This window comes from Trifolium pratense, linkage group LG2, assembly GCF_020283565.1.
Source record: "Trifolium pratense cultivar HEN17-A07 linkage group LG2, ARS_RC_1.1, whole genome shotgun sequence".
Taxonomy (NCBI): Eukaryota; Viridiplantae; Streptophyta; class Magnoliopsida; order Fabales; family Fabaceae; genus Trifolium; species Trifolium pratense.
In genome coordinates, this window is record NC_060060.1 from 8,880,750 (window position 1) to 8,905,671 (window position 24,922).

The 24,922-nt window shown below is 37.4% G+C and overlaps 2 protein-coding genes across 2 annotated transcripts; one reads left to right on the forward strand and one right to left on the reverse strand.

Annotated features, from left to right (window-relative positions):
• Positions 1 to 18,525: 18,525 nt before the first annotated feature.
• LOC123905766 (PLASMODESMATA CALLOSE-BINDING PROTEIN 5) lies at positions 18,526 to 20,356 on the reverse strand. Its single transcript, XM_045955487.1, has 3 exons — positions 19,865 to 20,356; positions 19,664 to 19,691; positions 18,526 to 18,908 (listed from the first exon to the last, which is right to left on the reverse strand). The coding sequence occupies exons 1-3, from the start codon at positions 20,214 to 20,216 to the stop codon at positions 18,761 to 18,763; spliced, it is 528 nt and encodes a 175-aa protein (XP_045811443.1). The 5' UTR covers positions 20,217 to 20,356; the 3' UTR covers positions 18,526 to 18,760.
• An 899-nt stretch (positions 20,357 to 21,255) lies between these two features.
• On the forward strand, positions 21,256 to 24,724 carry LOC123904121 (protein FAR1-RELATED SEQUENCE 4-like). The gene is made up of 5 exons (XM_045953811.1): positions 21,256 to 21,355; positions 22,061 to 24,174; positions 24,246 to 24,416; positions 24,500 to 24,556; positions 24,647 to 24,724. The coding sequence occupies exons 1-5, from the start codon at positions 21,256 to 21,258 to the stop codon at positions 24,722 to 24,724; spliced, it is 2,520 nt and encodes an 839-aa protein (XP_045809767.1).
• The last annotated feature ends 198 nt before the right edge of the window (positions 24,725 to 24,922 follow it).

Sequence of the window (24,922 nt, forward strand, 5' to 3'; positions counted from 1 at the left end):
TGAAACCAAAATTACAATAAATATGAAAATAGAGTTGGCAAAAAATTCGACTTAAAAAAGGTTGCCCATAAAATGTAGAATCACACTTTTAACTTTAGATTTATCTTACAATATTTGCTTCTTTTTTTTTGGGTAAACAAAATGTATCATCTGCGCGTAATTGCAGAGACTAATCCCTTCGAGGTAACTGAGATCTCCCAACAAATGATTCTACGGACCAATATTTGCTTTTATATGTTATGTTTTGAAAACTTAGTTTTTCTTTACTAAATTATACTGTAATTTTAAATTCGGTCCTCTTAAGTTAAATTTCTGACTCCGTCTCTGTATATATATGTGTGGCTATAATAATACATGTGCATGTACATATAATAATTTAAGATTTAAGATTTAAATTGTGGCGTTACAGAAAGTCAAGGCCTGAATGCTAATGTATATGTAGCATATAGAGTGTACTATAAGTTTTATTGTAGTGACTTGAAAAGTTGGAATGCATAAAAAATTCAAAGAGCAGGTCAATAGAATATAGGACGGCAGATATGAAACAAGTTACTGCTAAACTTACCTATGCATTCCGTAATTACTTTACTACTAACATTTAAGTCACTCTTTTTGACAACTTCCTTTGAAATCACTTCTACTTACCACAACTTAAGAGTGTGTTTGGATGGGGGAATTTTTTGAGGTAAAGTAATATTTTGAGGAAATTTAAATGATTTGAGGTGAATTCCATTGTTTGGATGAAAATTTGAAGAATTTTCAAAATGATGGAAATTTATAAAGTATTTTGTTCAAGTTAAATTTAAAGTGTGTTTGGATGGGGGAATTTTTTGAGGTAAAGTAATGTTTTGAGGGAATTTAAATTATTTGAGGTGAATTCCATTATTTGGATGAAAATTTGAAGAATTTTCAAAATGATGGAAATTTATGAAGTATTTTGTTCAAGTTAAATTTAGAGAATGTCAAAATGACACATAAAACCAAAGAATTTGAAATTCCTTCTTATCTAAAAACTTTTAAAAATTATTAATTGATCGTAAAACCTAAAATTAGCCGAAAAACCTAAAATCGACGATAAACGCTAAATCGGCCGAAAATCAAAAAAATTGGCAGAAAAAACCTAAAATCGGCCAAAAGCCCAAAAATCGAATATAAACCCTAAAATCGCCTGAAAACCCAAAAAATCGGCAGAAAAACCTAAAATCGGCCAAAATTCCAAAAATTGACTATAAACCCTAAAATCGGCGAAAAACCAAAAATCGACCGAAAACCCAAAAAATCGACCGAAAACCTAAAATTGGCCAAAAACCTAAAATCGGCCAAAATCCAAAAAATCGACTATAAACCCTAAAATCGGCCGGCAACCCAAAAAATTGGCAGAAAAACCTAAAATCGGCCAAAATTCCAAAGATCGACTATAAACCCTAAAATCGGCCGAAAACCCAAAAAATCGACCGAAAACCCAAAATCGGCCAACATCCAAAAAATCGGCTGAAGAATCTAAAATTGTCCCTAAACCCAAAAAACTCGGCCGAAAACCTAAAATCGACACAAAATCCTGAAATCGGCTATAAACCCCAAAATCGGCCGAAAAACCTAAAATCGACTATAAACCCATTTTTCGGCCGATATTAGGGTTTATAGTTGATTTTTGGGTTTTCGGACGATTTTTTGGGTTTTCAGCCAATTTTAGGGTTTATAGTCGATTTTAGGAATTTTGGCCGATTTTAGGTTTTTCTACCGATTTTTCGTATTGCCGACCGATTTTAGGGTTTATAGTCGATTTTTTGGATTGTGGCCGATTTTAGGTTTGCCAATTTTTTGGGTTTTCAGCCGATTTTAGGGTTTATAGTCAATTTTTGGAATTTTGGTCGATTTTACGTTTTTCGGCCGATTTTTTGGGTTTAGGGTCGATTTTTGGGTTTTCAGCCGATTTTAGAGTTTATAGTCGATTTTAGGTTTTTCAGCCGATTTATGGTTTTTGACCGATTTTAGGTTTTTCCGCCGATTTTTTCGGTTTTTCGGCCAATTTTTGGGTTTAGGGTCGATTTTATTAAAATAAATAAAATTAAATGAAGGAAATTCAATTACATTATCCAAACAAAGAATTTTACAATTGATGAAATTTCAATACTTTATCCAAACACTTGAATTTGAAAATTAATAATCAATTGAATTGCCTAATATTTAAAATCCCTTAAATTTCTAGAATTCATCATCCAAACACACTCTTAGAGTGTGTTTGGATGAAGGATTCTAGAAATTCAAGGGATTTTAAATACTAAGCAATTCAATTGATTCAATTGAATTCCCTTGATTTTCAAATTCCAGTGTTTGGATAAAGTGTTGAAATTCCATCAATTGTAAAATTCTTTGTTTGGATAATGTAATTGAATTTCCTTCATTTAATTTTATTTATTTTAATAAAATCGACCCTAAACCCAAAAATTGGCCGAAAAACAAAAAAAATCGGCTGAAAAACCTAAAATCGGCCAAAACCATAAAATCGGCCAAAGCCATAAAACCTAATTTTATTTCCATCAATTTTTGTGTTTACTGTCGATTTTAGGGTTTTTGGCCGATTTTAGGTTTTTTGGCCGATTTTAGGTTTTTCGGCCGATTTTTTTTTGTTTTTCGGCCAATTTTTGGGTTTAGGGTCGATTTTATTAAAATAAATAAAATTAAATGAAGGAAATTCAATTACATTATCCAAACAAAGAATTTTACAATTGATGGAATTTCAACACTTTATCCAAACACTGGAATTTGAAAATCAAGGGAATTCAATTGAATCAATTGAATTGCCTAGTATTTAAAATCCCTTGAATTTCTAAAATCCCTCACCCAAACACACTCAAACTAGAAGAAAACAAGGGTATGAAATTATTTGGTTAGTGGTTGGACTGGGCAACGGGCCTAAAAGCAAAATCAAACTAGCCCAATTAATATGAGAAAGGAAACAGGCCCAAAACAATTAAATCCTAAACATCCATTTGGCGACATAAGGTCTGGGCGAGGTGGGCAATGACTGATAACGCCTATAAGACGGATTTACCCACGATAACAAAATATCTTCCTCCTTCCCTGCCTTGGCGATTAACTTGGGAATGAAGAAAACAACTCCTTGAAACTGCCATGGCTTGGAGACCAAGGTTTTTATTCCTACTTTCACGCTGCATCACCGGAAAAGGCGCTGAAGACCGGATTTGTAGGAACCCTAGCTTGGAGAAGAAGACTTTAGTGGTCTATAAATAGTTTCATATTTTCATCTGTAAAGAGATCGAATTCTGACTTATTAAACTCCCAGGGTTGTTGGGATTGAACTGAGTGTAATCACACCATTTGATCAATAATACAAACCCCCTCGTTTTTTACCAGAACATTTTGGCGCCCACCGTGGGGCTGCGGTAAAATCATTTGATCCCAGCCTATCACAAGCAACTAGACGAAAAATCAAACATCTTCACATGGCTGGAGAACACGAAAACAACGACAACTCTAACGTTAACACCCTGCAAGCCGCCGTCGTAGAGATTCGGCGCTTACAAACTCAGATTGCGGCCATCGAAGCCGAAAGAACTAATGAGAAAGAGAAAGCGAAATTGATTTTGGAGGAGGAGGAGGGAGAGGGCGTCATGGACGTACAACCCTTAGCACAACACTTGTGGGATGCCCAAGTAGTGGAAACAATCAAGGTTCCTCACCTTCCTACCTTCGACGGAAAGACGGATCCAAGGGAGCACTTGATGGCAATTGGGACACAAACTGCCATAATCAATGCTCCGGAGCATCTGAAGTGTAAATTACTGGCCGGCACCTTCAAGGATGTCGCCCTACGTTGGTACATGAACCTTCCAAGAAACTCAATCGAGAGTTATGCTGACTTTCATAAAAAATTTATTCACCAGTTCGCTGGATCGAAACACGTGAAAGTCACATCAACCAGTCTTTTCTCCATCCGCCAAAACCATGGCGAGTCATTACGTAACTTCCTCGCCAGATTTAGCGAAGCCACCATCAAAGTCTCAAATCCAAATCAGGAGATGTTCGTGGCAGCCTTCCACAATGGGCTAAGAGCGGGACATTTCAATGAGTCCTTAGCCCAAAAGCCAGCCTCGTCAATGCAAGAGGTGAACAAGAGGGCGGAGTGTTATATAAAGGGCGAAGAAAGTAACGCCGAGAAAAGGCAAAGAGATGTTAAGGAGAAGGAATACGTGGGCCGTGCCACTAGAGCGCCCGAACACCCACGACCAAAATCGGGAGGCCACCAAGGGGACCCATGGCAGAGGCACCATGGGAAGCCCTACCGCCAACCGCCCAGAAGAGAATTCAGGAATCATCCCGCCAACGAAGACCTCACGCCATTAAACGCCTCAAAGGTTTACGTCTTAAATGAGATTCTGGCCACTGGTTTGGCAAACCTCCCCCCAAGGAGAACCAGTAACATCCCCATGGGGCTGGACGATAACGCCTGGTGCGCATATCACAGATGTAGAGGTCACTCCACGGAGAAATGCTTCCGCTTAAGAGATTTAATCGAAGAACTAATCAAAAGCGGACACCTTCGCAAATTTATTGACGACGCCGCCCAAGGGCGGGTTGTCGTGCCAAAAGTTCCCCGGCAGGAGCCACGAGACCCTCCTGGGCCAAGCAGAGAGCCTCCCAAGGGGAGAATCTCCGTGAATACAATAGCGGGAGGATTCTCAGGCGGGGGCGAATCAAGCTCAGCAAGGAAAAGGTATGTACGCCGAGCCATCTCGGAGATATACCTCGTAAGTCAGCCTCAGCCATTAGACGTACCAGATTTGGCATTCACGGCAAAGGATGATTTGGAGGTAGCACCCCATGACGATGATCCTTTAGTGATACAAGTCCAAATTTTGAACTGTGATGTAAAAAGAGTACTGATAGATTCGGGGAGTTCAGCGGACATTATGTACTGGGAAGCTTTCAAGGCCATGCAATTAGCAGAAGAGCAATTGCAACCATACTCCGGAACCCTGGTTGGGTTCTCTGGCGAACAAGTGGACGTAATGGGTTACGCCTCCCTTCTTACCACGTTTGGAGAAGGCAGCAACGCCAAAACTATCAAGGTGCGATATCTGGTAGTTAAAACTCCTTTTACCTCCTATAATATTATTATAGGAAGACCCGCCTTTAACGCATTAGGGGCGGCCATGTCCACTTTATACCTGGCAATAAAATACCCCCTCGAGAATGGGGGAGTAGGAACAGTAAGGGGCGATCAGATTCTCGCCAAGAAGTGCTACGAGTCTAGCTTAAAAATACGACACCGAACTTCCAGCGCAAGCGGGAAATTCGAAAGAAGACAAGCCGCAACCCCAGGCGGCATAAACATCATAGAGAGCGCAGATATGGATCCAAGGGAGGAATTCCAAGATCGAAGGGTAAGCCCTATAGAAGACCTGGAGCAGGTTCAAATTGGCGATTACCCTCACCAGACAACTAGCTTGGGAACAGCGTTGCCCAGCGAGGAGAGGAGACGAATCATCAAAATCTTGAAGGATAACGCTGACCTATTCGCATGGAAACCTTCAGACATGCCAGGGATTGACGAAGGGGTGATAACACATAAACTCTCAATATCACCCAGCACAAAACCAGTTTCCCAAAGAAAAAGGAAGGTGGGAGAAGAAAGACGAGTCGCTATAGCAGAGGAAGTAGAGAAACTAAAGGAAGCAGGATTCATCGAAGAAATAAAATACCCCTCATGGTTGGCAAATGTCGTCATGGTGAAAAAGGCCAACGGGAAGTGGAGAATGTGCGTGGACTTCACAGACTTAAACAAGGCGTGTCCCAAAGATCCATATCCCCTACCTAACATAGACAGGTTAATTGATGGCGCCTCGGGGTGTAAGATGCTGAGTTTTATGGACGCCTACTCCGGATACAATCAAATAAAGATGAACCCCTCCGACGCCCGCCATACAACCTTTATGTCGAATACCTGCAACTATTTTTACAACGTCATGCCTTTTGGACTGAAGAATGCGGGAGCAACATACCAAAGGTTGATGGACAGGGTTTTTGCTGAGCAAATAGGGAAGAATTTAGAGGTATATATCGACGACATGGTAGTAAAAACTTCCGAGGGAAGTCGCCATGATGATGATCTGTTGGACATCATGGGATCAGTAAGAAAGTACAACATGAGACTAAACCCAGCAAAGTGTTCCTTTGGGGTACAAGCCGGAAAATTCTTAGGGTTTATGCTCACCAGCAGAGGAATAGAGGCTAACCCCGAAAAATGCCAAGCCATCATAGACATGAGGAGCCCTACATCCGTGAAAGAAGTACAGACCTTGACAGGCAGAATAGCGGCACTATCCAGATTCCTATCATGTGCGGGCGAAAAGGGTTTCCACTTCTTCGCATCTCTTAGGAAAAATGAGAGATTTTCCTGGACGCCAGAATGCGAAGAAGCCTTCAAACAACTAAAAGAGTTCCTGGCATCACCGCCCATCTTGACACGCCCATTACCAGGTAACACCCTTTACCTATATCTCGCAGTTTCGGATAGAGCTTTGAGTTCAGCTCTAGTTCAAGAAATAGAGGGCGAAGAAAAACCTATATATTTTGTAAGTAGAACCTTAAGGGGAGCAGAAACAAGGTATCAAAGAATAGAGAGGTTATCTCTCGCGGTAGTTGTCACAGCCAGAAAGTTAAGGCAGTATTTTCAAAGCCACCAGGTAGTTGTTAAAACAGATTACCCTATCAAGAACGTCCTCCGAAAGCCAGACTTGGCAGGAAGGATGGTGGCGTGGTCCGTGGAATTATCGGAATTTGACATCACCTTCTCACCTAGAGGGGCCATTAAGTCACAAAGACTAGCTGATTTTGTATTGGAGATGTCTACTCCGCCAACAACAGAGAAAACGGCGTTTTGGACACTCTCAGTTGACGGGGCCTCCAATGTGCGAGGAAGTGGAGCCGGAATAGTACTGGAAGGACCGGATGGCGTGATGATAGAACAATCACTACGTTTCGCCTTCAAAGCTAGCAACAACCAAGCGGAATACGAGGCTTTGATAGCAGGAATGAAGTTGGCAAGCGATATGGAGGTAAAAGAGCTAAAGGCCATGAGTGATTCCCAACTGGTAACCAACCAAGTATCAGGGAAGTTTCAAACGAAGGAGCCGCAGTTAATCAAATACGTGGAGAAGGTGCAAAACCTAGCTAAGCATTTCGATTCGTTCGAGTTAGTTTACGTTCCCCGCGAACAAAACGTGAGAGCAGATCTATTGTCAAAACTGGCGAGCACCAAAAAACCAGGAAGCCATAGAACCGTTATCCAAGAAACCATAAAAACTCCCAGCATCAACGGGGAAGAGGTAATGATGGTAATAGAAGAAGAAGACTGGAGATCGCCCATTATCCGGTACCTCCAAAAGGATGAGCTCCCGAAAGAAAGGGAAAAGGCTTTTAAACTGAGGAAAATGGCGGCATGGTATTCAATGGTAGGGGATAAGCTATATAAGAGGGGATTCGCGTCCCCCCTCCTTTTATGCGTCAGTACTGAAGAAGCCAAGCGCATCATGAATGAAGTACACGAAGGATCATATGGTAGTCATATCGGTTCAAGAGCGTTAGCAGGAAAGATATTGAGAGCAGGATTTTATTGGCCAGATATACATGATGATACCGCCATGTATGTAAGAAACTGTGACAAATGTCAAAGACACGCCAACCTGCATCACGTTCCGGGGGAGCCACTAAAGTCAGTATTATCCCCTTGGCCCTTTTTCATGTGGGGTGTAGATATCGTTGGTCCATTTCCGGTTGGCTATAAACAAGCGCGATGGATCATCGTCGCCGTAGACTACTTTACAAAATGGATTGAAGCAGAGCCGGTATCCAGCATCTCGGCGGAACAGGTAAAAATCTTTTATTGGAAGAAAATCATCTGCAGATTTGGATTGCCCAAATACATCGTATCCGACAACGGTACACAGTTCGCCAGCGAAAAGGTCGTTGAATTCTGTCGAAGCAAAGGAATCAAAAACACCTTTATATCAGTGGAGCATCCACAAGCTAACGGACAAGCAGAGTCAGCAAATAAGGTGATACTAAGAGCCTTAAAAAGAAGGCTAGATAGTAAAGGCGAAGCTTGGGTAGCCCACATCTCACCCATCCTCTGGTCGTATCACACCACTCCCCAATCCTCGACAGGAGAAGCGCCATTTACAATGGTCTATGGTTCGGACGCGATGATCCCGGTGGAAATAAATCCTCCTAGTTGGCGCAGAGAAACCACGACGCAGGAAGAGAACGACAGAGCTCTGGAAGAGAACCTAGACATGATCGAGGAAAGAAGAGAAAAAGCGCATTTCAGGGAATTCGCCATAAAGCAAAGAGCCGCTAGGCGTTATAATACGAGAGTCAAACAAAGGAGTTTTCAAGAAGGCGACCTGGTGCTGAAAAGACCTATGGGAAAGGATAAAGGAGGAAAGTTCGCAGCAAACTGGGAAGGCCCCTTTCGGGTGCAAGAAGCTTTCGAAGGAGGAGCATATCGCCTAGAGACCATGGAAGGAAAAATCCTCCCAAGGACATGGAACGTAGCAAACCTAAAGTTCTACTATAGCTAATCACGGAGCATCACTTTATCGGTGGAAGAATAAGTAAAACCATTCTCTTCTTTTAGCAATATTTTTAAATTATGTATAAGAACCGTTTTCATAAATGAATAAAAAACAATGAGACACTCTTTTCCCCTGTTTCAACGGGGGTTTTTATCGAGGCTCATTGAATTTCAAAATTCTAGTAGTTTATATCTTCCTGCATATCCCAAAATATTTGCGTCAATAAAGGTCAACCTGATTAAGTTACGGGCTCTGAACCAACAAAAATGGTTATCTCAAACTTGAGCTCTGAATCTTTATTTAAAGATCAACTCAGATGTGAGCGCTGAACCAAAAACAAGGGTTACAGTGCCTTGGCGTCACCTACGAGTTGGGTACGTCAGAAAAAAAAATATAATTATTAAACAAGGGTTACAGTGCCTTGGCGTCACCTACGAGTTGGGTACGTCAGAAAAAAAAATATAATTATTAAACAAGGGTTACAGTGCCTTGGCGTCACCTACGAGTTGGGTACGTCAAAAAAAAAAAAAAAAAAAAAAATGTTTTTAAACAAGGGTTACAGTGCCTTGGCGTCACCTACGAGTTGGGTACGTCAGAAAAAAAAATAATTATTAAACAAGGGTTACAGTGCCTTGGCGTCACCTACGAGTTGGGTACGTCAGAAAAAAAAAAAAAATTTTTAACAAGGGTTACAGTGCCTTGGCGTCACCTACGAGTTGGGTACGTCAGAAAAAAAAAAAATTTTAACAAGGGTTACAGTGCCTTGGCGTCACCTACGAGTTGGGTACGTCAGAAAAAAAAAAATTATTATTAAACAAGGGTTACAGTGCCTTGGCGTTACCTGTAAGTCTTACGAGTTGGGTACGTCAGAAAAAGAAAAATTAAAAAGGTTGAAAGGCCTCGGCGTTACCTATAAGTCTTACGAGTTGGGTACGTCAGAAAAAGCAAAATTAAAAAGGTTGAAAGGCCTTGGCGATTACCTGTAAGTCTTACGAGTTGGGTACGTCAGAAAAAGAAAAATTAAAAAGGTTGAAAGGCCTCGGCGTTACCTATAAGTCTTACGAGTTGGGTACGTCAGAAAAAGCAAAATTAAAAAGGTTGAAAGGCCTTGGCGATTACCTGTAAGTCTTACGAGTTGGGTACGTCAGAAAAAGAAAAATTAAAAAGGTTGAAAGGCCTCGGCGTTACCTATAAGTCTTACGAGTTGGGTACGTCAGAAAAAGCAAAATTAAAAAGGTTGAAAGGCCTTGGCGATTACCTGTAAGTCTTACGAGTTGGGTACGTCAGAAAAAGAAAAGTTAAAAAGGTTGAAAGGCCTCGGCGTTACCTGTAAGTCTTACGAGTTGGGTACGTCAGAAAAAGAAACAGCAGAAAAAGGCGAGATTATCAACACCGCCAGAAGAAGCTTATACACAACCAAAGCAGGCGATTCATTATAACGCCAAAAGACAACAGGTATAAAGTTATTTGTATCAATTTACAATTATTATAGAAAGTCGAAGATGTCGCAGGTGCAAGGACAAAGTTTCCTAGACGAGAACGACAGAAGGCGTTACCTCACAACGTAATGCAAAAATAATTCATAAAGTTATGAAGAGAAGAAATCAGGCGAATAAAGAAATTTATAAAGGACCCAGCCAAGGGCCAAATTGTTCAAAGCCACAAAAGGGCATACAAAATAGTTACAAAAAGCCACAGAAGGACAGAAACAAGATCATTACAAAAGAGATCATTCACTGAGGAGGAACATAGGGAACGAGCTTGCCGTCAACAATTTGATTCATTGCATCAGCTTCGCCAAGGCGCTTAGCATCGAGATCTGGAAAAAGAAGCTTAACCTGTTCTATAGCAAAAGAAAAGCCCTCGTCATATTGGTTGGCGGCATAGAGCTGAAGCTCTGTGACATCACTCTCCAATCTAGCTTTCTCATCAGCTAAGGTCCCAACAGACAGTACCGCTTCATCCTTCTCCTTGGATAGCTTAGAGAGTTTCTCATCCTGGGCAACAGCATTCTCCTTGAGCTTGGCCTCCGAAGCGGCATAGCTTTCTTTAACTTTGGACAGCTTTTCCTCATACTCTTTCTTCAGTCTCTCTGTCTCGCCCTCCCGTTCTTCTTTCAGCTTCTTAATGTCGCCTTCCAGCTTTGCCTTAGTTTCAGAATACCTCTTCTCAATGTCAGCGAGATTATCATCAACCATCTTCACTTTTTGCCTCGCCTCTAGAACCTCTTGCTCTTGGCGGTTTGTCAGTAGATAATTAAGAAGAGTACCCTTGACTTCATACTCTAAGGCCTTCTTCCTTAGGTCTTCCGTCGGAGTGTCGGTGAAGCGAGTCATGTCGCCCACCATGGTTACTCCCCTCTCAATAAACTCCAGAGGATCGAAGGAGCTCCAGGAAAGGGGCGCAGCGGTTTCAGCGTCTTGAGCAGGAGGCTGAGAAGAACTGGAAGCCGCGCCTTTGCCCTTGTCAGCGCCCCCAGCCTTCTGAGTAATCTTCTCAACTTTTTGCTTTTTGGGAGGAGGAGGAGCAACACCCTCATTCTCCTCTGCTCCAGAGGCCGTTTTTCCCGGGATCTCGACACGGATACGCCCCTCATGCTTCTTCTTGCTCCGCCCTTCCTTCATAGCAGCTTCCTCCACTTGCAGCTTTTTCAGTGGGTCAATCACGGCGACAACAGGATTGGCTTTTTGCTGGCGAGCCTTAGCCAAGAATGCCAGTCTCTCCTCAGTAGAAATAGTCCTCATTCTCTCTGCAAAAGTAAAAAGAGACAAAAAAAAAAACACAAGAGTTAATAATAAGGCGAGATCAACATTAAACAGAAGTAGAAAAATACCAAATGCGTTACTTACGTAAATACTCTGTCAGGGCTTCACTATTACCCTCACACCTAAGAATATCGGCGGTATCCATAAGAGCATAGGAGTCAAGGAAGTTGACGGTATCTTGCTCAAAATCGCTTAAGGCCTCAAAGATAGCACCCTTGATAAGCCTAGGGTTATCAGTCCAGTAAAAGGGGAATAGAGGATCCTCAACCTCATCATACATCAAGTCAGAAAGTTCCTCAGCACTACGAACTCGAAAGAAAGAATTCTTAAAGTTCTTGAAGTTGGAAGCGTATAGATTCAGAAGGCGACGGTTAGGTTGACTGCTAAGGGAGACCAAAGTATGCGGCTTCAAGTTCTTTATGTGGTAGAAAGAGAAAAAAACGCCAATTGAGGGCTCCAATTCGAAGCCGGAACACATTACCTCATAGGCTTTGATAAAGGCCCAACTATTAGGATGGAGTTGGGTAGGGGCGACGTTGAGAACCTTCAATATCTCCGCCTCAAATGAAGTAAAAGGCAACCAAATGTTGAGGGGTTGGATCACGCCGGTATAAAGATAGAAATAATGCGGCGGGTTGTCATTCTTAGAAAATACAAACTCGTCCTCTCTGACGGGTTCGGTTATAATAGAGTCTTCGCGAGAGGGGTCTGAAAGCTTGACGGCTTTCCTAAAGCTCCTCACCATTTCCGTACTGGTATACTTTGAAGAAACTTCCATGGTGACGGGAGTATAACCAGCAACAACCAGATCTCGACAAGGATTCTTCCGCTTTCCTGTGAAAGAGGAAGGGGAGATTATGACGCAATCACTGTCATTACCACTATCAGCACTACTACTATCACTATCACTATCACTATCACTACTACTACTCCCAACATCAAAACCCCATAATTCCGAGTAAAATCCTCGGCTATTAAGAACACCGTTAGCCCTAGTATAGTGGGCGCGAACTTGTTGCGCCCATTCGAGATAACTAGGAGCAGAAATAGGAACCCTCCCCTCATTATCGTCTAACTCCCTCAAAATAACCATCTTTCTAAACCTAAATCAGAAAATTAGGGTTCCTACGCAACACAGACCAAACCGGCGAAAAGGAATAAGGTATAAAAGAAGAATACCTTAGGAAATTGACAAAGCTTGGAGCAATAAACTGGAAGCGTCCTAACACGAAGCGTTGAACAAAGGCTTGCTGGAGAATCGAAGAAGGATATGCAAAAAAGAGTACGGATTTGCGAGAAGAAATAAGTAAAGGGAAGGAAACAGAGGTACTATTTAAAGAGAAAAACCTTTTCGGCTGTTTGAAGTCCAGAAGTTGAAGCAAGAGGTAACGCACGCGTCGTCGGATTAAATACGTGTCAAAGCGCGCATCTCAAGAGTAAATCATGGAAGATTTATCGTCAGACAGTTAAAAACCACGCCCACCGGCGAGGTAACTATCTATAACGCCTTTAAAGGAAGGGCCACGCCAGGACGCATTATCTCGCCAAAAAAGCAAAAACTTGATTCGCCTTGGGGGCGCAACAAAGATATCCAAAACAACGCCCAACGAGAAAAAGCCAAAAATCAAGGAGAGGCAAGACATAAAATAAAGCAAAGACAAGACATAAAGTAATGCATTCTACTCAAAGCAAGAAAGAAAATCTTTATTATTAGCAGAAAATGGAAAGTACAACGAGGAGAAACCAAGGCTACATGGAGAAATCCTAAAATCCTATCAATCAGACTCCGAATCCTTTTGCACAGGCTCAGGGAAAGTCATCTTGGATTCCACGGTGACCCGGGACCCCTCTTCTTCACTGGACGAAGAAGCACGAAGCTCAGGAGGAACATAGGTCTCCAGAAACGAAACGTAATCCTCATCACCACTACCAGAATCGGAGGTATCCGAGGAAAGAACGATAACCTCCACCTTTTTGACATCCTTAGACCTTCGGGAGCGAGTGGAGTTAGAGGTTGAAACCTCAACTCTTTTCTTCCTCCGCTGAGGCGGAGTACTTCTGGCAACAGGTTTTTTCGCATTATTATTTTCCATCATAAAGATTCAAAACAAGATGATAAAAATTCAAGTTTTCAGCAGGTGATATTTATAGTCAGTGTTTAACCTTAACATCGTTATTAACGATAATAATAAATGCGCGGACGGTTAAAACTACCAAGTTTTGACTGTCTCGATAAATGCCACTTTTATGTTTCCAAGGAGTCAAAATTTGACCCATTTTAGTTATCGAAGATCGCAAAGGAAGGCGGTACTAAAAAGAACAGAAGAGCAACACATAAGGAAAGGAAATTGCTTAATATTCAAATTTTTCGCAAAGAAAATACAACGGAAGCAAGAAACAGAATGAAAATAACGAAGGTTCAAAGATACGGAAACAAATTACAAACATAGAAAAAAGACATAAAAGAGCAAGTAAGTAAAGACTTCATGGCATGGTAGAACTCCCCAATTCACCGGCGTCGGCGACGGCGAGACGGTGCATTTCCTCCAGCGCCCGTTTCACCCTCTTCGCCTTCACCATGTTTTCTTCAATAGGCTTCAGATCCTCTCTCAGCTCGTTCTGCTTGTCCAAAAGGTCCACCAAAGAATGGCGCCTGGAAATCAGCTTAGCAACATCATCCCTAATCTCGCCTTGAAGAGCCCTCTTCCTCTTCACAAGCGGCTTCATCTCCTTGTTCAGCAGCGCCAAACGATCGTCCACTCTCCGCTCCTCGTTGAAGCATATCCCTAAGATTTCCTCCTGCACACCCAAGGTTTCTTTCGTGATCTCTATCTGACTGTCGACAGCTTCGACAACTTCGGCATGGCATTCTTTGACATTCTCCACAGCAATCACGAAGGATGCACTATCCTTTAACTCCTTCTCTAGACGCAGCACACTGTCTAGAAAACGCTTCTCTTCCTTGGTCAGCCTCCAGCAATAGTCATTAAGCTCTTTGACAAATTCCGAGAATTCACCAAAATCGTCCATTAAGTCCTCCGTACTCAGGGTCAACATACGGCGGAGCCGCTTGATGACGGGGGAAGCAGGGGATTGTCCTCATTCAAAGGGAAGATTTTTGGGAGACATACTGTAACAAAGAAAACTGTTAGGTAAGCAGGTGAAAAGGTGATGAGCGGATACTATCATCGAGTGATCCATTTTATAGAGGAAATATCCGATCGTGTCATCGGTAAATGGAGAAACGGTTGATAGATACGGCATAGGAGAGCGAGATCGTGCATCAGAAAGTGGAGAGAAACGTGATGAAACTGTTCCCGCGCTACAAATTTTAGAGGGAAAATTCGAATCATACTCAAGCACTTCACCCCTTTGGACTTCGTGCTTGGGGGGCTGTGGACTGGGCAACGGGCCTAAAAGCAAAATCAAACTAGCCCAATTAATATGAGAAAGGAAACAGGCCCAAAACAATTAAATCCTAAACATCCATTTGGCGACATAAGGTCTGGGCGAGGTGGGCAATGACTGATAACGCCTATAAGACGGATTTACCCACGATAACAAAATATCTTCCTCCTTCCCTGCCTTGGCGATTAACTTGGGAATGAAGAAAACAACTCCTTGAAACTGCCATGGCTTGGAGACCAAGGTTTTTATTCCTACTTTCACGCTGCATCACCGGAAAAGGCGCTGAAGACCGGATTTGTAGGAACCCTAGCTTGGAGAAGAAGACTTTAGTGGTCTATAAATAGTTTCATATTTTCATCTGTAAAGAGATCGAATTCTGACTTATTAAACTCCCAGGGTTGTTGGGATTGAACTGAGTGTAATCACACCATTTGATCAATAATACAAACCCCCTCATTTTTTACCAGAACAGTGGTGATGAATTTCTGGTCGTTAAGGAACAAAATAGTGTTTAGAGGTTCACCAAAAGAAAAAAAAAAGATGTTTGGAGTTATAATTTATTGGGTCCAAAATGTCACTAATTTTTAAAATTGATCTATCTATATGTATGTTTCATCATATTTCCCAAAATTATTTAATATAGGTCATATTTGGAATAAAATGACAACAATATAACATTAGTTTCATCGGTATCGGTAGCTTTTTATTTTTTCTTCTTATATTTACCAGATGTAATATTATGTAATATCACCTTCCTTCCGGTTACTCACGCGTTTCTCATTTTACCATTCTGCTACTTAGGTAACTGACGTTATAAAAATTCTGACTGGGTGTTTTTTCCTCAAAATTTCTCATTTTTATAACATCCGCTATTTAAGTAATGGGTCTTGCTAACGAGTGCCCCCGGGGCACTCTTTAAGCATTCCATTTAAAGAAACTTTTTATTCAAAAAGTTAAACACTACAATTTCCAATGTGTTGACTTTACGCATTCCGATAAAAATTCTATAAAAAACTTACTATTTAAGGGCTTAAATAGTGCCCCGGGAGCACTATTTAGCATTTGCCTTAAGTAATTGACGTTAAAATCTTGATAGGGTGTTTTTGTCTCAAAAATCTGATTTTTATAACGTCCGCTACTTAAGTAGCATATGTTATGATGTTATAAATTTTTATAACATCCGCTACTTAAGTAACTGACGTTATAAAAATGAGATTTTTAAGAAAAAAATCCTCTTATGTATAATTTGTTACCTAAGTAGCGGACAAGAGTATATTGATAATTCCATAGAGTGCGCTGTAGAATAATAGGGTGACAAAAGTAAGTCTCTCGCCAAAGTCCAAACAATTCACCACATCTGTGCTTTGGTGCTTTCACACGTTTTTAAAACACTGTACAACTAAAAAGAAAATGAGGTTGCACAAAAAAATGAGGAGGTGCATTCTTCATATTGCAAACATCTCACAAACGACTCATACTACTATACAAAATTATTTAAATCGGCCCACTTAAATAAGCCAACATTAAATAATAATAATAATAATAATAATAATAATAATAATAATAATAATAATAATAATAATAATAATAATAATAATAATAATAATAATAATAATAATAATAATAATAATAATAATAATAATAATAATAATAATAATAATAATAATAATAATAATAATAATAATAATAATAATAATAATAATAATAATAATAATAATAATAATAATAATAATAATAATAATAATAATAATAATAATAATAATAATAATAATAATAATAATAATAATAATAATAATAATAATAATAATAATAATAATAATAATAATAATAATAATAATAATAATAATAATAATAATAATAATAATAATAATAATAATAATAATAATAATAATAATAATAATAATAATAATAATAATAATAATAATAATAATAATAATAATAATAATAATAATAATAATAATAATAATAATAATAATAATAATAATAATAATAATAATAATAATAATAATAATAATAATAATAATAATAATAATAATAATAATAATAATAATAATAATAATAATAATAATAATAATAATAATAATAATAATAATAATAATAATAATAATAATAATAATAATAATAATAATAATAATAATAATAATAATAATAATAATAATAATAATAATAATAATAATAATAATAATAATAATAATAATAATAATAATAATAATAATAATAATAATAATAATAATAATAATAATAATAATAATAATAATAATAATAATAATAATAATAATAATAATAATAATAATAATAATAATAATAATAATAATAATAATAATAATAATAATAATAATAATAATAATAATAATATGATAGCTTAAATAAGATACTCAAACCATTTCTTGGTTACCCATCCTGCCACATTGTAGTTTCTCCAATGAAAAAAAAAAACACCAAGACGGTCGAAATTGGATATTGTTTAACTAAGAACCCAACAAGGATTTAATTCAAGTCATGGATTAATCGTGGTATTCGTTTGTTTGGAGTGGTCAATTTCAATGAAAACAAATTGGTACGCTCAGTTGGACATGGTTAGAAATAGTTGATTATAATTTTCTAATTTTGGTGTCAAACGAACACGAAAATGGCTAAAAAAAGGAATAATTAGAGCAATGACAACAATTCAAATGAGGATGAACTAGGGATTAACATGTCTCATAACGATGAAGTTTCATTCAGTGATTTGCCTTCTGATCTTGTCGTTAACCAAATATAGTCAGATTCTGTAGGAAGTTCTCCAAATCGAAGAACAAACGCCAATATACCACCTTTTGGTTCCTCCACTACACTTCATAAACTATTCTATAGGAAGTTACATTTGTTGTGTCTACAGTCACATTTGTTCCTCCACTTCACAACACACTTCATAAACTATTCTACATAAATGATAGCCATACGTATGTGTGGCCATTTTAGGAATGCATAATAAATTTAAAACATAAAAGAAATTAAAATGACAACTATTTTTGTTTACCAAAAAAAAATTTTACTATTTTCTATTGGATTTCTAACTTTAATTTATGGGCTGGATCAACCATAAGCCCACTATCAGAATGTGACGAAAAGAGCAAGCATGTGACTTTTGAAGAATCAATAATCAATTAAGAGATTATAATTCAGAACATTTGAACCATAGGATATTCAAATTCTCTGTAAAATCATTACTTGAATAAAGTAGACCCAAAAAAATTGTTTAGCAACAGAGTGCTGGTCTGTCACACAGCTCACAAAATCATATCACATCACATGTCTACACCAGCAAAGTTTGAGTACCAATTAGAAACTCATGTGACATACTAACATTGAATGAGTGCATTGTGTGGAAAGGCATAATGAAACTGAATAGGAAATAGACTTGTTTAGATTGAGTCATTTGAGTGTATCTACAAGCATAAGCATTGGTGAGATTGTTTGCAAAAGTTCAAGGAAACAACTAATGTCATGTTCCTAAGCTGTTTTCAGCTTATTTTCATAAGCTCTTTGAGATAACTTATGAAAGCAGCTTAAAACATATATGAAAACAGATTGACTTTATTTTATCTTTTGTTATATAGGAATAGCTGATACTGTTATACATAAACACTTATATGACAAGAGTTTATGCTATAATTGTTTAATTTATTTGTTTAAAGCTTCTTTTCACTAAACATGCAATGACTCGGGCAAAATCTTCAAAGGTTCACAAAAATTGTAACGAAGCACAAATCTCCATCAAATTGATACTTTAATTTCAAACAGACCACCAAAGGTACAGATTTGAAAATAGCCAGATTAAGGAGAAACAATACATTCATCATTTCTGTTCTACATTGGTAGTAACACACAATTCGATATTCCTAAAATGTCTAACCTGTGCAGCGCATACAAAAACAAGGAAAGCTTTTTCTCTTGCCATTCCTTCATCAAATCAGTGCCTATTTTCACCTCTTTTTATGCAGAAACTCAAACCATGAGCAGCAAATGAGTGATCCCCAAAAGCCAAAACCACCATCCCCAAGAAGCTTTACTGCATCCGCTCACATTTTCACTTGGTCCAATTCCAATTGGTGGTGATGGTGATCCAGTAAAACTTCCATTGCTCACTGCCAAACTGTATCACCAAAAATGAAACCTCAGTCAAATCACAATCAACAATCTCCAAACACTATGATCCAAACCTTGGAGTTTCAACATATTAAATTTCAGCACAACAAGTTCGGCAAATTTAGAAAGAAAGTTTTGTTTCATATATGTTAATATATCTATATCTATTTTCATGTTAATTTTTTTTCTTCGATTTTCACCATCGGTATCCGGCCCACTGGACTGCCTAATCTGGTTCGGAGGTCGGTTCTCGTCAGTTCACGCATCAAGTGGTTCCAGCCTCCTCCCAATTGCACGTGCGGGGATCGAACCGTGGTCCTCCCTACCAAGTCCAGCATCAATCACCAATGGACCAACTAACGATCGAATATTTTCATGTTAATTTGTTAGTGTATTATTATCATCTAAAATGATTCCAATCATAGATCAATTCACTCAAACAAAACACCTTCAAAGTCAATTTTACAACAATAAGATATTCTAAAATCAAGTGTGTTTAGTTATACAGTTTGAAAAAATTGATTTCAATTAAAAGTAAATTTAGCGAAATGAGTTCAATTCGACGGCAAAATTAACATTTGGAGGCAAAAGCAACAAATCGTAGCTTCAAGTTAGAAAACACTATAGGCGAAATCAATTCTAATAAAAAAACTACCAAACATACCAAAATCATTTTTGAAGTCTTTAGAGTCACTTTTAGGAGTCTCTCCCAAAAGTGATTCCAAACATGCAATCAGAAAATTAAAATTCTAAAACACTTACCCAGATGGAAACTTGCAATTACCATAACCTGAAAATCAAAATCCAGAAAAGAGTGAGGAGAACTTCTACAAAAAAAAAAACTTCCAAAAACCCTGAAAGAATCAATTTTTATTCATCAGCAACAGTTACATTGCATGCATTTGAAAAATCCCCAAATTAAAAACAAAATCAGATGAACAAGAGGAAGAGAAAATAACTAACTAGGGTTTAAGGAAGTAACAGCAGCATTGTTACTAAAATTGCAGCTAACATCAGTCAAACCATGTTTGAGAAAATAATCATTGAAAGCATACGACGCCGTATTCTGAACACTGGTAACGTCATAGCAAGGTCCTCCGTTTTGGATTGGACCACAATTTGCTCCACCGGCTCCACAGGCCCAATCAAGTGCCGTCTGTAACTCGGCGTCTTCCGCGTTGTTTTTTGCCACGCACCATAGCTCTTGTTTTGTAACGTCTCCGCCGTTAGAGGCGCCGCAAAACGGAGAAAGGAGTAGAAGGAGAAGGAGGGGGGGGTGGTAATTGGAAAAAATGAAGGTTTTTGTTTTGGGCATGGTGGAAATGTGAGTGTTACTCGGAAGCAGTGTGTGTGAGTGTGGTGAGATTAGAAAACGAAGAGTTTGAAAGTGTGAATGGAATTGAAGTGGAGAGAGTGTTTTTGTAACAGTGACTGTTACACACACATGCTGATCTGTGTGGAACCTTGTCTTCTTCCATTCTTCTTTTTTGTTTTTTACTTTTTCTTTTGATATCTTATAAACTTCTTTGATGGTAAAAAAAAGAGATAGTAAATAATTTGCATTAAATTTCATGAGAATAAATAATACTACATCCGTCCTAATTATAAGATCTTGTATGACCACTTCACGTACGTCAATGCACAATTTTGATTACTAATATTTTTTTTTTGTACAATAGAGGGCAAAGCCCATATCTTTAATTGCCTCTTAGTAAAAATTATAAAAAGTTAATATTTTAAAAATACTCATAAAAACAAATTGAACAATATCTTATATGCTAATATTTACATTTATATATTATTAAAAAAATACGGTCAAAATAAGGTAAATAAATAGTACATTTTTGTCAAACAAGATTTTATAATTAGGGACGGAGGTAGTAGTAAATCTTGAGAATGATTAAAGTTAGTTGTTTTTGCTTATAATTTGGATAACAAAAAATATTTTTTTCTTATAATATGGGACGAATAGAATAATTTATAGTGTGTAACCAAATGAATTAATGAAACCAAAAAACTAATTTACATCGAATAAACTAATTGATTGAATTTGTAAAATTTTATAAATATAGCGGTTGAACTAACTTATCAATATTATGAAATAACATAAAAGATATATGGTTTAATATTTATTTTTTAAATTTTTTTTTGAAAGTAAGCTTTTGTTTTTAACAAACGAAAATTAGAATAACAGAGTGAAATCCAAAACCCAGATAAAGAAAGAATGACAAGCAGCTGATGAACAAACAATTAGAATATAAAGCACTTGTTTCATCGTGAAAATTGTTTTGGACGGAAAATTGAGCAGGTAAATTAGAGGGTAAAATTGAGTTTTCATAGCAGAACATGAGTTTATGATTTCTGGGAATAAAATTTTCCAAACCTCATCTCATGAGAATAATATTGACAATAACAAGATCGTGGGGGAACGTGAGGGGGGTTTTAGTTTCCTGGGTAAATTTTATTCCCAGATTTTTTTTTTCTTTTCCATCTACCAAACATAGAAACATTTATTTCCAGCCTATGAATCCCATGAATATTTTTTAAATCAGCGAAACAAACACTCCCAAAACAAATAACCCACCACTGCTATATACAGCGAATGAACTCTTCCCGAAATTTTCACGAAAGCAGACGTGGCATCTTTGCCTCTTTTTTTAAGAACGTGGGCCACTTTTAATATATCAAACAGTTGATAAAAAATAGAAATATTGCCCCCTGATAGCGCTAAACCTTAACCCACTAATTTTTAACCTAAAGAAAAATCAGAGACCAGCCACCGTTTTGTTTACAAGTTATTCCTCTGTTTTTTCATGTGTTGTGATATAGTAAGTTAGTAACCAAGAAAAAACCTAACTCAAAGAGGGCTAACATCAGGTTCAGCAGAAAAATTTATCAAGTAAGTTTACTCCTCTAAATTAAACTATCACTCATGCACAATCATTGTTCATCAAACTGTTTTTATGCAATGAATTATGCCTATTTGAATACACTGATAGTAAGGATTAATGAATACCTTTCGTGCTGCAATTGAAATTAAATATAAGTTTATCAATTGGCCTAGATTTCTATTTAAAGCTTAATCCAGTGTTCTTCCCATATCTCTTGTATTTTTAGTGACTAACATAAGTTTTTTCTCTCTTTAATTTATTGCATTAGTGGAAGAAGTAGTCGTATCTTCTGATGGAGAAGAAATAAACGAAGAAAATAATAAATGTGATGATAGTTTAGAAACAAATATTGTTCATGAAGATGAAAAACCTCGTGTTGGAATGATATTTAGTTCTAAAGATGAACTTACAGAGTATTACAAGAGATATGGTCAATCTGTGGGTTTTGGAGTTACTAAACTTAGTAGCAAAAATGGAGATGATGGAAAAAAATATTTTACTCTAGCATGCAGTCGTGGAACGAAGTATGTGAGCAAGTCAAAGAATCTTTTGAAGCCAAATCCTATAACAAAAACCCAATGTAAGGCTAGATTGAATGGATGTATTTGTTTAGATGAAACAGTTACTATTTCAAGTATTGTTCTTGAGCATAATCATGACCTAAGCCCTACTAAAGCACGCTATTTTAGAAGTAGTAAGAAGTTGGAGCCTCATTTAAAAAGGAGGTTAAAACTCAATGATCAAGCTGGAATAAATGTAAACAGAAATTTTCGATCTTTGGTTGTTGAAGCGGGTGGATATGAGAATCTGACATTTGGTGAAAAGGATTGTAGAAACTACATAGATAAAGTAAGGAGACTGAGACTCGGGATAGGAGATGCTGATGCGATTCAAAACTATTTTGTCAGGATGCAAAAGCAAAATAGCCAATTCTATTATGTAGTATACATTGATGATAATAGTCGTCTTCGAAACGTGTTTTGGGCTGATGCGAGATGTCGGGCTGCATATGAATATTTTGGTGAAGTTGTTACATTTGATATAACTTACCTAACAAATAAATATGACATGCCTTTTGCTCCTTTTGTTGGAGTAAATCATCATGGGCAATCTGTGTTATTGGGTTGTGCTTTGTTATCAAATGAGGATACTGAGACCTTTACTTGGTTGTTCAAAACCTGGTTAGATTGCATGCATGGACGTACCCCAAATGCCATAATTACTGATCAAGACAAAGCCATGAAAAAAGCAATTGAGGTTGTTTTTCCAAAATCTCGTCATCGATGGTGTTTGTGGCATATAATGAAAAAGGTTCCTGAGAAGTTAGGTAGACGCTCTGACTATGAGTCTATCAAAGCACTTTTGCATGATGCTGTATATGATTCTTTGAGTAAAAGCGATTTCATGGAAAAGTGGGAAAAAATGATTGAAGATTTTGAACTTTGGGATAACGAATGGTTGAAGGGCTTATTTAATGAAAGAAATCGTTGGGTTCCTACATATTTGAGAGACACATTTTGGGCAGGAATGTCAACAACACAAAGAAGCGAAAGTATGAACTCATTTTTTGATGGCTATGTAAATTCAAAGACAACATTGAAGCAATTTGTTGAACAATATGACAATGCATTGAAAGATAAAATTGAAAAGGAAAATCTGGCTGATTTTGGTTCATTTAATACATTGATAGCTTGTGTAAGTAATTTTGGCTTTGAGTCTCAATTCCAGAAAGCATTCACCAATGCAAAATTCAAAGAATTTCAAGATGAAATTGGAGGGATGATTTATTGTCATACTGTCTTTGAGAGATTGGAGGGATTGAATTCTATATATTCTGTTATAGAAAGCAAGAAAAAATTTGACAAAATAAAAGACATAATTTTCAAGGTATCCTTCAATGAGAAAGACTTTGAGATACAATGTATGTGTTGTTTATTTCAATTCAAAGGTATTTTATGTAGGCACATCCTTTGTGTGCTTAAGCTAACAAGAAAAACAGAGTCAATACCCTCTTATTATATTTTCTCACAGTGGAGGAAGGATATAAGGAGAAGACACACCCATATTAAATGTGGTTTTGATCATTTAGTTGGAAATGTTGAATTGCAAAGAGTTGATAAAGCGTGTGCTGCCTTTTACGAAGTAGCTTCTATGGTGATAAATAATGATGACGATTTGTTAAAAATGATGAATCAGATCAAGGAAATAAAAATTGAGTTTACCTCTAAAGAAACATCCCCTGACATTATAGAAGAAGATGGTTTCAGTGAAGAAATTGTGAAAAGGAAGTCTTCTAAAGTTGATCAAATTGTGAAGAAATTTGCAAAAAAGAGGATCCAGATAAGAAGTAAAAAAAGTGGAAAAGATCAAGGTCAAAATGAGGTAATTTTAAGATTTGTGTACATCTTGAGTAATAATTTTGGACATGTCTAATTTTCAATATTTGATGGCAGAACTTGTGTGCATCTAGAGTACAAGAGAGTGTTCAAGTAATTGATGGAATTGACACACAAGAGAGCATTCAAGTAAGTGAACAAAGTAGCTTTGGGTGGAATGGACAAAGTGGTACATATAATTTAGCTCCCTTCAATCCAAACTCAGTACTTATTGGTGAAGTAAATCAGGTACAAGTATGAACCCTACTGCTCTTTAGTTTCCTGCAACATTTATATTATGGGACCTAACAAGTATACTTAATGTTATGTAGGTTCCATTTTATTCTCAAGTCATGAATCATGATGTTTCCTATTTTGAATTGCTACAGGTACTAGGTCTTTATAGTTCATTTTTTTAAAAAAATAAATAATTATCTATTATGATATAAATCATCATTTTGTCAATGTGTTCTTTGTAGGCACAACACCATGTGAATGTGAATGATCCGTCATCATCAACAACACGCGAATCATACAGAGATGAAGCGAATGATTAGTCATTTTGATACTAGTTAGAAGCAATTTAGCATAGGATTCCTTTTGAACTATTTAGTACCTTTATATTTATTTGCTGCTTGTTTGAAGTAGTGGATTTCAATCTTAAGCACAATAATAAACAGCTATGTGGCAATTTAACATTTTATGTTTCTACTTGTTTGAAAGCAGTGCATTTCAAATTTAAGTGGAATACAAAT

What these genes read in the sequence shown, in the direction of transcription:
- LOC123905766 (XM_045955487.1), bottom strand. Translation starts at nt 20,216, where the DNA reads ATGCCCAAAACAAAAACCTTCATTTTTTCCAATTACCACCCCCCCCTC. An exon ending in TGTTACTTCCTTAAACCCTA is followed by an intron (nt 19,692 to 19,864) that starts GTTAGTTATTTT and finishes TTTGATTTTCAG; the next exon opens with GTTATGGTAATTGCAAGTTT. An exon ending in AATTGCAAGTTTCCATCTGG is followed by an intron (nt 18,909 to 19,663) that starts GTAAGTGTTTTA and finishes TTGGTGATACAG; the next exon opens with TTTGGCAGTGAGCAATGGAA.
- LOC123904121 (XM_045953811.1), top strand. Translation starts at nt 21,256, where the DNA reads ATGATTTCTGGGAATAAAATTTTCCAAACCTCATCTCATGAGAATAAT. An exon ending in AAGATCAAGGTCAAAATGAG is followed by an intron (nt 24,175 to 24,245) that starts GTAATTTTAAGA and finishes ATTTGATGGCAG; the next exon opens with AACTTGTGTGCATCTAGAGT. An exon ending in TTATTGGTGAAGTAAATCAG is followed by an intron (nt 24,417 to 24,499) that starts GTACAAGTATGA and finishes AATGTTATGTAG; the next exon opens with GTTCCATTTTATTCTCAAGT.